Consider the following 15,655-nt stretch of genomic DNA (forward strand, 5'->3'; position numbering starts at 1 on the left):
TTCTTTCTTGCTTGCTTGCTTTTCTCTTTCATTCTTTCTCTTCTTTCTTTCTTTCTCTCTTTCTTTCTTTTTCTTCCTTTCTAGAAAGCCTGCTGAGGAAAAGGAAAGAAAGAGTCAAATGAATTAATCTGGAGTATGGACTCAATTGTTCCAAGTTCTTACTTTGTATTAACTTCTGCATTCCTAAAATTTTAAATTTAGTGACCACTGAAAATATATATTGTGATGCATGAATGTCACAGAGGAAACACAAGTAAATGGATACCTGGGTATCCACTGGGTATCATGGTTACACTTGAGATAGGCACAAAGCCTGCCCAAAAATGTCCAGGAGGTATGCTAGGTTCAGGTGATTTCATTCTGGAGTATCAGATATGGTTGGAAGGCTTGTGCACAGACAAACTAACCCCATACATGAGTTCTGAGCATATCTAATAATCATAGGAGAGGATACAAGCATGACCAGAGGAGATAGCAGTTCTTTACATTTAAAAAGAAGTAGAAAAACACCTAATGAACATTTAGAGCATTCTTTCTCAACCTGTGGGGGCATAACCCTTTTGAAGGTAAACTATCCCTTTCACAGGGTCACTGAAGACCACTGGAAGAAACAAATACATTACAATTCATAAAATTAGCAAAATTATAGTTATGAAGTTGCAATGAAAATAATTTTATGGTGGGAGGTCACCACAATATGAGGAGCTACATTAAGAAGAGAATTAGAAAGGTTGAGAACCACTGCTTTACAAGATGAGATCACATCCCTGGCATGTCAGTCTGCCTGGGTTCAAGTGGTTTTTGTGCTATTTCCTAACTGTTCTGATATGTCTATTATAGCTTTGTGAATGTCAGCTACCCCTAATACTGGCAAGGCCTATCTATGATGCACTAGTTGGAGCCTCCTTTAATCTTGGTACCTATTTGACATTGATACAAAAATGGGAAAATACTTAGAGTCCTTAGACATGTACCGGGAGTGAGGACTTGTACAAAAATGTACATGCTTCTTAATGAATGTACCTATATTGTGTACCTATATTGTATTAATACCAGTCTCAGAAAGACAAACACAGTATTTTTCATCATTTTTGTTCTAATATCTTATATATATATATATATATATATATATATATATATATATATAATCATGTATTGTATTATAAATGACACCAGGGGGACAATTGCAGAGGGAGGGAAATACGGTAGTATAGGAGGCCACATGCTCACTGTGTAATACAAACTTGCACAAAAATAACCTGATATAACACAGTGGTAGGTTACAAAACCTTTATTCCTATTCATTGGGTTCCTATAGTACCAACTGCCATGTCCCAAGCTTGATATTTACAAAGCATGAGTTAGTTTCAGAGAGCTTCCATAGTTGCCCAAAGCCGCATTACTTGTTAGTGGTAGAAACAGAATCAAATCCAAGCACACCAAGGCACAGGGATTTGCCATCCCTTGCTTAAGCAAATAGCCAAAATGGACATTTCCTCTTTTTCTGGACTCCAAAGCTTCCGGGGAAGTGTCAGCTTCTCTCTTCTATGGATTGCCTCTCACTGATGCTGCAGACTCACAGCTGGTGGGTTGAGTCAGACAGAGACTGCCCACGGGATCTTACTGTTCTCCAATGATTCCAGTAGCAGTGAGCCACAGAGCATTACTCAGATAGTATTTGAAGTTTTGCTTCAAAAGGACAAACTAATTGCTGGGTGCTTTCTGAAATCATCACTTTGATGGCTTAGAATTGGAGTCACTTGACGTCAAAAGCTGATCCTTCACAGTAAACCCACTAGTGGCTCCCCTTCCTATATTTCTAAGCTGGCGGTGACTACCTTAGTCTCCATTCTTTATCCACCCCCAAAATTAACTCAGCTGAACTTGAATGAGGATTTCATAGGGACAGAGCATATTCCCTTGCACTAAATACACTGGGCCTTTTTTTTTTCTTCACCATGCTTCAATGTTCTGTTTTCTGAACTATTTTAATACCCCATATAATGCATGTAACTCAAAGTATGGAATTAACAGGCACCTGGAAATAGTCACTCTTACCAAATTAATATTTATCATCCTAGACTTTTGTTCTTCCTCCCATACACTTAAGTATGTTCTTGTGTGCTTACCTGAGATTGCTCCTCACCTACATGTGACCTGCTGAGTCTAGAGAAACACTGAGATAGCTCCATCAATGTGTTGTTTGTTTCTTGTTGTTCTAACTTGGTGCAGGAAAAGCAGGGAACTCGTTCGTTCCCTCATATGTGTTACCACTTTTTTCTTTCTTTAAAATCCCTATGCTCCCAGAAGCACTAGGCAGCACTCCCAATGTCTTAAGTAATGTTAGTTTCCAAACACATTATTATGGTGCCTGACACTTAGCAGGGGCTCGGTAAAACTGTTGTGTTTGTAGGCATCCAGACAGGTTGTTTCATAGAGGAATGGAAACAGATTAAGAAACTGAGGAGGAAAAGGTAGAATTATTTGTCTAGCTCCTCCCACTTTTAAAATCACTACAAATCATGTAAAGCATCAAATGTCCCAGACAAAAAAAAGACAATTTAGGCTACATACTGATTCTATACAAGGGTATAAGCTATCTCCTAAGTCTTTCCATGCAACGGCACTTGGCAGATTCCTGTGACATAGGCACGCTTCTACTCTTTCAGTGAGTCTTAGAGAGTTTAATGAATTTCCCAAGATTATGTGGTAGGTGATTGCCTCTCCAAATCATCTCTTCTGAACAATATTCTTAGCCACTACTGATATTTTATGAGATTACTTAAGTTTAATGGCCTCTGGAATGGAAGGATAAGAATTCAAATAATTGTTCATAATTTTTCATCTTGCTGATAGAAATAGCTGAGTGAAAGTTCACTCTTGGAGAGCCACACTCTTTTTTCCTTTAATAACAAAACTGAAAACTGCAAAGATCATGAGACTTCATGAAATGGGGGAGTTACCATTTATCTTGAACCTTAGTGTGAACCAGGAATGCAGAGTCTTATTCAATTCTTATACCTTTGTGAAATAAATCCTGTTTTCTTCAGGCATAACTGTAGTCAAATGAAGCTCAGAGGTATTCAAGAACTTCCCAAAAGTCTCTGAGGAGGCAAGTGTCAGAATGGAAGTTTGGACTCATGTTTACATAGCTAGAACAGGCTTTTCCTTAACCATGTTGGACTGAAGCTTGCAATCAGATGACAGCTGTCTTGAAACATATCTTCATAGTGAATTTAACATTTTGAAGATCCTCTAAGCCTCTTGGCCTCCTTCACACTTGGAAATCAGTGTGACATCATCTTCTTTGTCCAGTTCTGAGAATTACCTGAGAAAAGACTATTTAAAAGTAGCCTTTTAGTCTACAAACAAACAAAATCAAACAAACAAACTGTGTGCCACCTATGTAAAATTAATTCACAATACCACACGTCAGACTGGGGTTCCATTGTCACATATGTCTTAGTTAGGATTTCCATTGGAATGAAAAGACATATGACCAAGGGAACATTTAATTGAGGACAACATATTTTAAAGATTTATTTATTTATTTTATGTAAGCACACGGTAGCTGTCTTCAGACACTCCACACAGAAGAGAGCATCAGATCTTGTCATGGCTGGTTGTGAGGCACCATGTGGTTGCTAGTATTTGAACTCAGGACCTTCGGGAGAGCAGTCAGTGATCTTAACCACTGAGCCATATCTCCAACCCCTGGGGACAACATTTAATTGAGGATAGCTTAAAGGTTCAGAGGTTCAGTCCATTATCATCATGCCAGGAAAGCATGAAGCTGGAGAAGGAGCTGAGAGTTCTAAATCTTTATCCAAAGGAAGCCAGGAGCAGAATGGCTCCAACATGGTTAGGAGGAGGGAATCATTGCCCACCTCTACAGTGACATCCTTTCTTCAACAAGGCCACACCTACTCCAAAAAGCCACACCTCTAATAGTGCCAGCCCCTGGGCCAAGCATATTTAAACCACTACCACACATTCAAAGAAATCAGGTCTGTTTAACTTTTGGGTGATGCCCTGGATGAATCTGGCTTCCCTTGGATCAGGGAAAAGACTCTGGAAAGACTATAGTCCTGACTGGGCTTCTAGAATCTTCTCTAGACAATTGGAGGGCAGCCCAAAGTAACAGTAGGGTCTCTCTTGACTATTCAAATCATCCGTGCTTTAAAAAGAATCTTGAGAGCCATTAAATATTCATGAAGGCATCCTTCCTGGCAGCTTCTCCATTGTAAGTAATTACAGAGGGTTTAAAATATCTGACGTTGCTTGGAAGCACACAAAGCTCTGTCAGCTGCAAGCAGACAGCTGATTTGTAATTTAATTAACATCCTGGCTTGTCCTGTTCTTTGTGGCAAAAAGCAGGCAAGTATTTCCTTTTAGTTGAGAGTTTGTCTGAAAAAAATTCAAACGAAGTGCCTTGAAGAGTGGTTCATCTCTCACTCCAGTGCGCTTGCTTATATCCTGTTCCAAATCTGATAAAAAAAAAAAAAAAAAAAAGTCTTTCAAGCATTCACTGGGCTAGCCTGCATGGCTGCCTGTGGGTTATTTTCCTAAAAGGTGCAAAGGAGAGACAGAGACAGAGAGACAGAGAGAGACAAAGAGAGAGACAGACAGAGACAGACAGAGACAGAGACAGAGAGACAGAGATAGAGAAAGAGGCAGAAAGAGGTCCCTAACTTTGACCTACTTTTTTTTATCAATAATTTTTTTATTAGATATTTTCTTTATTTACATTTCAAATGATATCTCCTTTCCCGGGGTTCCTCTCCAGGAAAACAAACAAACAAACAAGCCTGTTCCCTTCCCCCTCTCCCCTACTTTTCTTAGATCTTTGAATAATAGATTTGAAGACAGACTGGGCCAGACAATTCATTCAACATTTCGTGAGGACCCTCTTCGTATCAGGTACTGCAGTCTGGGTTGAACAAACCAATTAGGGCCCTTGTTCCTACACAAGTGTCAGTCCATGGGGCAAGGAAACATCAAGAAAATAATCACAAAAATGTTGCCCCTGAAAGGTTATAAAGGAAGGAGCAGTGCGGTGGAGGATGAAGACCCAGGAGAGAAACAGTGAAAATTGTGTAATATCTAACTCGCCCTTGCTCTTCCCATATTCCTTCTATCCCTTCACATCTGAAAAGAAAGAGAACCCTGACCTAGTCGAGATGCCATTCAAGAATTTCTTTTATATTAACGAGGCGAACACACTAAGAAGGATGAGTGAGCGGACCCGTTCACTACACTGAGGAGTCTTCACCTTCTCTCTCTTCTGCTCCTTGTGGTCTGCCTCCACCTTCTACACCACTCCCTGCTTTACCCACTCGTTTGTTCCTGAAATGCAGCAAGGTGGGAAGGCTGCAGCAGGTGCAGGGCGTGGCTGGACACAGGTTACAGGGCCACAGGCCGACTGAGAACATAGGAAGGAGCTGGAAAAAAAAACGCCGTCTCTATACTCACAGGCCTGAAACAAGTAAAATGTCTACAATGATCAGACTACACGCATACTGTGTTACTTAACGTGAGATGCCCGGCAGTTCTGCTCAACTGTGGCAGACCTGCTTGGAGAGGAAATGAAAACTCATCCTTTTCCACAGCTCATTTCTTGAGCCTGCTTCCTTCTCCCTGTTGGTTATTTTTTGTGTTCTCAGTTGAAGTCACGTATTTCCTAGGAACCATCACTTCCTTTGCAGATTTGTTATTTGTTTCATATTCTTACTGACTTCTCCTGAAATAGACTTTTCCTGTTTGCGAAATAACTCCTTTTTCAAAGAAGTTTTCTCTCAGCAAAGTCCCTCAGCCAACTGACTATGTACTGTTCTGGGTGAACATTGTGGGAGATAAAAGTAAAGATTTGCTTTTCCACCCTTGGAGAGCTTAGGTGGCAGAAGGAAATGAGATTTAACAGAGAGAATACTGGTTTCCGTACAATTAACAGAAGCAACTTTAGCAATTCCTACATAAATCAGGCTGGTATAAACGGCATTATTTTTTTAATCTCAAACCTGCTTCACAGCATAGCTTTAAGCCGTAAATAGCAAACCTCTTTCATATTATTTGCAATGTGTTTTCCGCTTGCATCTTGTAGATGGAAGATGGTGGTATCACCAAGAACTCAGAAGCACACACACATGTTCTGGCTTTCCTTGGCTTTTGATTTATATCACCACCCTTTTTATCTCCCCATCTCCCTCTATTTCTATCTTCATATTTCTCTCCTTTCTCTCTCTTCTGTCTTGTGCCAACCCAGGCTGTTAGTGGGAAAGGAGAGTAGAGTACTTCTTGTTCAACAAAAGATAAACAGATTTTTATTTATGAGAACTTGGCAGACTTCCAACTTCTGGATCAACTGTGATCTGCTCTGCCAGCACAGCACTACCTTCCAAACTGCCAGGGAACCTCCTGTGCTGGACCAAGAATGTTTATGCTCCTCTGAATTCTGGGCACTTCCTGTTGGTTCCAACTCACACACTAAGGTCTAATGTACTATGCAGACCCTAGCAAGACTTCTTAATTTTAATCCATTCACATGAGATACAAAAGTAGTTAAAAAAAAAGATGAAGATATTTGCATGCATGTTCTGCTTGGTGGGCTTATTGATTAGATTGACTGGAACATTGATCAAATAATTTAAAGTCAATTATGTTAAACTCACAGATATGGATCTCTCATTTTGTGTCATATAGGCACTGAAATTGTCCAATACATAAATATGTTTCCATCTGATTTTCAGACCATCATGGACTGTAGATACGTGGGCAAGCAATTGTAGTGTAGCTGTTATTCACTGATTAGAATCAGTGCAGAATGTTATAGGACATACAAGAAGATACAAGGGAGATTCTTGACATTTTAAGCCTTCAGGCAATGTTGATTCTGTTCCATCTTTGCTTCTATAGAATTTGATTCTATATGTGGGCATCATCACTGTATATAGTGGTTTAACTGTGTGTATGTATAACTCAATATAGAATCTTGTATCATTCTTGATTACAAAACTGTGTCGAGCAAACAGTGTGGTTGTGATTGTCCTTAAACCTGGTTTTATAATGCTTTTTAAAGAAAGATGTTGCATTTAGCAGATATTTCTGTATCTCAACAAGCTAAAACCTACTGATTCCCTCCATTTCTTCAATAGGCATGGATAAGTACATTCAGCAAACACTTGTTCAACATACATGAAAGGTACTTGTCTAAAGAGTTTGAGATGTTAACACAGATTGATAGAAAAATTGGAAACACACCTATCCATAAAGGATTATAACTTTGCCAGCACAAGAAGCTATGAGAACAGTTTTAAGATAAAAAAAAAACGTTATATACAACTATTACAAAATCAAATGACTCTAAGAACATGTGAAACAGTCCTCTACAGTACAGCATGGGATTTTGTGACTGGGTCTTATTATGCTATGTAACCTTCTGGCCAAGAGCCTGGCTGGGCTTGCTTCAAACTCATAATTCTCTTGCCTTAGCCTCCCCAGTCCTGTCATTGGAGGTGTGCCCACACCATTCCTGGCTACACCATATATTCTTTAAAATGTCAAGAAAATAAAAGAATTATATTGTATAGATTACTAAAGTTAAAAGAATAAGTCTATTTGTGATGTTGCTGTAGTTCATAACCACTTAGGTGAGAATGGAAAGAGAAACATTCAGAAGTGACTGAGGTCTGGATCATGCAGTGGTGCTGATATTAGCTCATTACAGAAAGAAACTTGAATTCTGTAGGCAATGGCAGCCATGACATTTGTCTTCTCCCAGTGAAAACCTAACTGATTGAGATAAATGTGAAATGTTAGCCTATAGTTGTGAGGGGGATTGCCTCCTCAATTTATTCATAGCATTAAAAAATTAGAATCATGATATTTACAGTTTTGCAGCAATGTTCAAACCTCATCTCAGTGTGTATTCTCAGTGACATTTTTCTATCAGGCTCCCAACTGAATCACTAGAATTAACTTCATCTCCTTATGGGATTAAACAATGGGTTATATAGGTAAGTAGAAAGACAATCAAGTTGGAATTATCTAGACTGGATCCCATATCTAATCTCTCTATAGTTGATGACATTGAAAAGTTATCTTAACTTCCAAAAACCTTAGTTTTGTCACAGTCAAAATACAGTATCACAGACGAATGGCTGTAATGAAAGCAGACTATAGGAGTCCTTTATCAAGTACCTTTATGACACTATAGAATTTTATTATGACACTATAGTTGTTGTTGTTGTTTTCTACTTTGAAATTGATACTGCATTAGACATTGCAGAGACTCCCTAGAAATGCATGTACTGATAATCAGCTCTGAGAATGGATGATAAAGCGAATCACTAACCCTGGGGTGCCTTTTGTTGTCAAATTATGAGTCTCACTGAAAACTGATGTCCAAGGCAACATATTTTTCATCTCAAAAATAAGTGAAAATATCTTCAGAAGAAGACAGAGTTTTCTTTACTGGGTATGGTAACAGAAGAAAAGCACTGGGAAAAGGTATGATGTAGAGTGAAACTTGAGAAGGCACTTATGACAGCTTCTGGATCCTGATTCCAATGTCCTTATATAATACATAAGACACACAGATCAAGCAAGACCAATGGAAGAGTGGGTTAGCTGGGTTGAGAGGCAGAATAGTCTCCTACTTTTTCCTACATGGCCAAACACTTTGAAACAGGGTAGTTGCCTTAAAAGACAACTCTGGAAGGAGAAGGTCAGGAAGAGATTAAGAGATAGGGTGTCAAGCCTTGGAGATTCAGACCATGAGTGAAGATGGAGAGCTCCCAACAAGGAGTGAGTTCCTTCAGATCATTTCTTGTCCTGAGATTTTCTCTTCTTGCCAGCTTTCGGAGATTTGTGTGAACATCTTTAGCAATGACCTTTGCCAGGAAATTCTCCCTGTTATGGGAATACAGAGAGCTGGCTCATGAAAGGGGAAAGGAAACAAGAGAAAAGGAACTGGTACCTCTTATCCTCTCGATCCATCTGAGCAATCTCTGGCTTCATTTTGGGAGTTTTTTTAAAATTAGCTTAATTCCTTGAAATTATAATATTTTATCCTAGAATGCAACAAACCCAAATCAGTGTACTTCGTGGGGTTGAACTAAAGTCAGAACTATTATCTTCCCTTTCGAGCTTATAGAAATATCGTGGGTGGAAATTTCTCTTCATTATCAGGGGGATTTTAAACTTTTGACAGATCCTGCAGCAAAATTAAGTGTATGAGTAAGATATATCAGAGTTCTAATGTATTGCTCCATACTTTTTTCTCCACCTGTGACTGAAGCATATTAGCACCTATGTAGCTACTCCAATTATCTGTAGGATAAAAAGAATAAAATGAGATCCTGCCATTATATATATTGGTCTTATTTGTTACCAGTTTTTCTTTGTCTCAGAAGTACAGTATATTGTCATGATAAAAAAATTCTTCAGCATTGGCTAGTATTGATACAGTTTTACTTGTATTTGATCTTGTTTACAATGACCACTGAGTTTAGAGCCAAACATTAGGCAATGTTAACATGAGTCATACAGTGTGTCCTGCTAAGTTCAAACTATTGGAGTCCCTTCCCAACATTGATACATCCTTTCCCTCTTTTCTTTTCTGCCAGAAGTATCGATACCAAGATGAGGACGGTCCACATGATCATTCCTTACCTCGGCTAACTCATGAAGTAAGAGGTCCAGAACTGGTGCATGTGTCGGAAAAGAACCTCTCTCAAATAGAAAATGTCCACGGATATGTCTTACAGTCTCACATTTCTCCTCTGAAGGTCGGTCAGATTACTCCTTACATTTTATAACTGCTGATTGTTTTCAGTCCAGATTGCTAAAGGTATTCTTGTGGGCCTGATTAAACGAGGCTTCGAAAACAGTAACTGTGTCCACTGGTCGCCAAGATGCTTTCTGTGGTTTGGAACCCAACCTGGTGTTTCTGGGAAATATTTTTATTACCATTGTTTGGATGTCTGGAAAGCCCTTTAAGCTGTTAAAAAGGGCAGAGCAACAGTTTGAGAGTGAAAACCTGACAGGGAAATCAAACCATATTAAGGGAAGAAAGAAAACACAGTGGTAGACCATGGCTTGCTCAAATGCTCTCCTTCTGTCACCGTGCCTGGTCTCAGATGAAACAGAGGAAGTAAAGCTATCCTAACCATACCTAATTATTGTCCTGCTGTCTAAACTACAGTGGAAAATGTGTGAGCTGACTCCTCAGCACCTCGGTTTTATTCTAGGGGAAATGGTTTCTGCCGGAGTCTTTCTGTTTGGTATCATGCTTTCACCCATACTTTCTGCCTTTTAAGTTTTAATTATATACAATTTATGATCACTGGTGTTTTGATAAGGGAACATTCAATAAGAATGAAATTTTTCTGTAGTCCTTGGTTGTTGTTCTATCTACTGGCCTAATGCTACTCAATTTTGTGCTTTTTGATAAAAGGCTTGTAAGCACTCATTAATTTTTTTTAAAAAAAATCATGCTGATTGATCCTTCAGCCACTACCAAGGTTTATTTTATTATCCAGATCACTGGCTTCCTTGGCACTTCCATGTACCCTTACCAAAATTAAATGTTTATATATATGTATAATTAAATGTTTATATATATAAAACTATAAAAGTTGTACTAGACCAGAGGTTCTCAATCTGTGAGTCATGACCGATACCCTTTCCTATGGAAGGTCAAGCAATCCTGTGGCAGGGTTCTACTTCAAAACCTGTCCAGTAGAAACCATGACATTTTGTCATCTAAACCATAAGCAACTCCATTATGCATACCTGCCAGTGATGCTTGTCTATGGTCATTATAAGACTATAGGTTCTGCCTGAACTACTCCAGGGAGGTGGTGCCTCCTCCTTCTTGTTCCTGGAAATCCCAGGGTCTGAAGGAGGACTCAGCAGTGGTTTTGTGGTGAGAATTCTATATGTTCTCCAGAAAAGGAGTCAACACAGCTGTCTTTCTTTCTCTCTGTCTGAAACAATTCACGATTCTGTTGTGTTCAGATGAACACGTAGTTTTATCCCAGCTCTTAGACCAACACCTATAAATTGAAATATGGCAGGAATGGGAGACTGCGCTGCATTGAGTACTTTTATTTGATTTATTATTCCTAACTGGTTGAACCTCCATGGAAGAGCTGGGAAAATGGCTAAGTGGATAAAGTACTTGCCACACAGAACATGTTTGAATTCCCAGGACTCACATACAGCCAGATGATGTAGATTGTATATCTGTAACTTCTGTGATGACATGGAGTATCAAGAGAAGAGAATCCCTTGGAATTCTCCTTAGGTCTGCTTGCCTGGCATATGCAACAGCAAACCAAAAAGACTGTTTTCAAACAAGTTGAAAGTTGAAGACAGACAACAGAGATTGTCCCCTGTCCTCCACATGGACCCTGTGGTGCCTGTATCCACCCCCTAGCATCCCCCTACTTATAGAACTACATCACCTCCATGGAGCACCTCAACATTCTCTCTTTAATCAGCTCTAGAGCATAGTTTCAAAAGAGTTGTGACTATTCAACAGTCAAACCAAAACTATGCTGGTTACTGTAGAGAAGAATGAACAGTGTAATAATAAGTGTGGATCCTTAGATTGTGTCATTGTCTCAGCACTTACATTATAGATAAGAAAAAGATCCAGTAAGTTTGTGTTGTGTGAGTGACTTTCATCTTCCTCTCATACCACTCAACCCTTCATTTGAAAATATCTATTAGAGCTTGAAAAAGGCTTAAAAGTTTGCTTTTTCTACAAATTAATCCAGCATGTGTGTACGTATGTGTGTGTGAGGTGTCTGCTTTTATAGGTATTTTTTCTATTGATCCTTTATTCTTTGCCTTATAAGTATCTAAGAAGAGCTATCTTTAATTTCAGTGATTTATTTCTAAATTATTTATTTCTAAATTTTAGTTGTTATTGTGTGTGTGTGTGTGTGTGTGTGTGTGTGTGTGTGTGTGTATGTGTGTGTGTGTGTAGGACAGGGGAGTCAGTTCTTTCACCTTTAGCTAGACTCTAAGGATCAAACTCAGGTCACCAAGCTTACATAGTCAGCACTTTTATCCACTGAGCTCTGTTATCAACCCAAGTATAATAGTTTTATTTTGTGTTACCTGTTTGATTCATTTACCTTATAACTTACTGAGTATTCTGTTCTTTTATTAGTCTTCATGATTGTACCATAATGATGATTTCTACTAAAGTTACCACATGCCAGATTTTAAAGACACTATTTATGAATAATAAACCTCTCATATTAAATGCCAAGGATAGAAATTTTTTTCTCTTCTTGTTGGCACTATGGGTTCAGGATGAGTATCCTCCAAAATATTTCAAAACTTACAAATCAGTTTGCCTGGGACTTATTCTGAGACCATGAAGTAGCTCCCGTGAACCTAGTATTTGTTCACCTTGAGTGTCTTATCGATGTTGTACTAAACAGGACATGCTTCTAGAAGATCTGGGGAGAAAAGACTGCGACTGTTTCCTCAGGCAGCAGTGATTATAAATATGTATAGCTATAAAGATAAATAGCCCTGTTTATGGGGTCTGTCAGTGGCATAATATGCATGTTGTGATTGATTCAGGCCACTGACTTAAGCTAATGAAGATACTTCGGAATCTCTACATGAAGGGCTCACCTACTAGTATGAGTACCTCCAACATAGCCAGGCATGTCAAGTTTAAGCCCACACATCTCCATAGGTGCAGGACATATTCCCTCATCAAGGTGGTAAGCTGCATGATCGCAGGTGTAGCATTTGGAAAACCTGCCACGATTAAGCATCAGGTGTTGTTTTCAGACAAAGGAAACCTAAAGTCAGGAAAATGCTAAGCAGATCTCAATTAGATCCGCCATGTTTTCAACCCTGTTGCCTCTCCTGATCTGTCTAGTGTTCCTGAGTAAAAGACTATAAAGAGGCCAGACGAAGGAGGCAGAGCACACAATCAAAGAATGATCCCAGAATCCTCCTGAGGAAACTAGGCATGTCTCTGATACTAATCAGGAATTTGCACATAACATGTCAAAAACAGAATATGAGATGGCCGAATAACAGTTTAAATGCCACACTGAGCAGGCTGTGACTTAGCTGACTAATCTCAGTATTTCAGGTTTGATATCATTTCTCCCCTTTTCCTATCACCTAATGCTTTAGTCTTTGGAGCGCACCAGCTGCCTGGGTGATAAATGAGCTTGCTTTGCTAGTTTTCATTAAAGTGCCTGGGCCAGTGTGAAGCATGGAGTCAGGGAGAGATGTGCAATTTAGCAATGGATTTTAGGGAATGTGTTTTCCTTGCCACAAGATGGGGATGCTTTCTCTTCTGTTAGTACCTAGAAAGTTCCATAAAAGAAAATCACAATAAAAAATAAACTGGCCTATAATAAACCATGAAGAGTTTTCTTTCTAGCTTATATCTGTTTGTTAAGTATAAACTAGGGTAAGCTGTATGAATTAGTAATAGTGAGGCAAAGAATGTGGATTTAAATATGCATATCACTTCCTTGGGAAGTTGAATAATAATTACTTGTTGTTAGTCTTTCTTAATCTGCAAAACTCAGATCCTTATATCTTAAATACAGTCGCACCGCAGGCACCAGGGTACTAATTAATTAAGCAAGGATTAATTTCTGTCCCACTCTCCATTGCCTAATGTCACTGATACATAACAGATACAGTTCATTGTCCTAATCTCATGATTTCTCATATATCAACATATCTGAAATCTGGCTGTGTCCTAATATCTGTGATGTCTTGTAATTAAAATTGGCGTTTTCTAGGTTGCATTAAAATTTCCAATAGCATCTAAGAATCAAGGATCATTGACTATGAAAATTGAAGCTATCTTTTACAAATTGAATGGAAATTGTATTAGCTAGACAACTGAGAGTCCTTCTCCTAGTTTTTATTGAGAGCCTAATGAAGAGCAGCTTTACCAGAATGTGAGGTTAGTGAGGTTGTAGAGAGAGCAAATCACTTGGCCAACTGGGCACTGGTGGAACGCTTGTGGGTAGACATTGGAAAAACCTGTGGAGAGTGGAGACTTGGGGCATTTTAGAGGAGAATCTCAATCTGAGGGAAGAGGACATAAAATAAGTACAGGCAGATGAACCTCGACATCCTCCTTGCTATACTGCTTTTTCCTAGAGTGCCTGGGGCTTACTCTTGGAGAGTCACAAGATGAGGAGCCTCCCTCTCAGTTCTGACTCTGCCCATGGGCCATAGGCTATAACACAGAGTCAGTGTCATTTGGAAATGGTCTTCATTTGGTTATTCTGTGTATTCTTTGTGAGCCAATGTAAAATACTATCATAGGTAGAAGTCATTATCAGTAAGCATGTGACCCACTTTGTACTGTCCTCCAGTTTTGTTTTCTGGATTTTTTCATTTGTTGTTTGCATGGCTGTTTTCCCTCCCTCTACCTCACCATCAGCAGCTGCAGTGAAACGAGACTAGAATCTTCACAGATACATTAGCTAGAATCTCATCGAAGTACCTGGAAAGTAAGGAGATGCATACGTGCTTCAACACATCTGGATGGTGAAGTGTGTTAACTTGGCATAAAGTTTCCCGGAGCTCCTTTGGCTGTTGTTTGTTTGTTTGTTTGTTTTGTTTTATGTTTTAAAAAAGGTTTTAAAAAGGTTCAGTAAGTAGTCAATGAAATTTTACTTATTTATTTATTTATTTACTTCTTTCTTTCTTTCTTTCTTTCTTTGTCATCTATTATGTATACAGACCAGAAGGGGGGCACCATGTGGTTGCTGGAAATTGAACTCAGGACCTCTGAAAGAGCAGCCAGTGCTCCTAACCTCTGAGCCATCTCTCCAGCCCTTTCTCAGAGCTTTTAATGTAATACACAATGTATTATCTGAGCTGGGGATATAGCTAGAGAAGTGTGTTTCCTAAATACATTTAGTCATGGGACTTTTACTTCTGGATTAAATTATGTCTTGGCTAGGCTGATGTACACTGGGAAAAGCCATAATAGACACACATCGACCATTTAACACAATAGGCAAGTTCAGTATAAAGCTTCATTCTGGCCCTGGAATCAAAAGTAGCTAGATTCAAATACCATGTCCTCTACTTCCTATTTATATGAGCATACTCAGATTATAACTTTGATAAGTCTCAGTTTCTTTATATGTAAAAAATATTGCATGTGCTCATATACTTCTTTGACATTTAAGAAAAATAAATTAATGTGAACTTCTTTACAAGAAGAAATATAGAAAAAAAGGAAGAATTCATTATTGCTATTGATGTCTTATTATTTATTGAGTTGTATGAATTCATATTATAGGAATATGCTAAGCTTTAAATTTGGGGCAAATTACTGGAGTTTTACCTTTGTGTAGCAGTATCTGTGCCCAGCTATCTCAGGGTTTGTTATATTCATTCCAAATTTACTGTGGTGGTATAAACCACCATTGCGATTTAGATCAAACAAATACACAATTAGAGTCCAAATTTGTCACTTTCGGTCTGTGTAACTTTGGAGAAAGTGACCAGCATCTCTGAGATTCCGTTAACCTATGTATTAAGAAAATATTTTGTTGTGTTAATTGATTCATTCTTTTAATCATCTTTGACTTCATCCTATATATTGTTTTCTATATGATGCTTTGAGTTATAAAGTAAA

At 38.6% G+C, this 15,655-nt stretch overlaps 1 protein-coding gene across 15 annotated transcripts in view; it reads left to right on the forward strand.

Annotated features, from left to right (window-relative positions):
- Dlg2 (discs large MAGUK scaffold protein 2) overlaps positions 1–15,655 on the forward strand; it is a 1,953,494-nt gene that overhangs the window by 959,574 nt on the left and 978,265 nt on the right. For 12 of the 15 annotated variants that reach the window (XM_031387347.1, XM_031387348.1, XM_031387349.1 and 9 more), the window contains one exon: positions 9,624–9,785. In XM_031387347.1, the coding sequence (XP_031243207.1) occupies positions 9,624–9,785 (162 nt within the window). The remainder of the gene's footprint in view (positions 1–9,623; positions 9,786–15,655) is intronic. The other 3 variants (XM_031387357.1, XM_031387361.1, XM_031387358.1) reach the window with 1 other exon arrangement.

This window comes from Mastomys coucha, unplaced genomic scaffold (genome assembly GCF_008632895.1).
Source record: "Mastomys coucha isolate ucsf_1 unplaced genomic scaffold, UCSF_Mcou_1 pScaffold21, whole genome shotgun sequence".
In the NCBI taxonomy this organism is placed as follows: domain Eukaryota; kingdom Metazoa; phylum Chordata; class Mammalia; order Rodentia; family Muridae; genus Mastomys; species Mastomys coucha.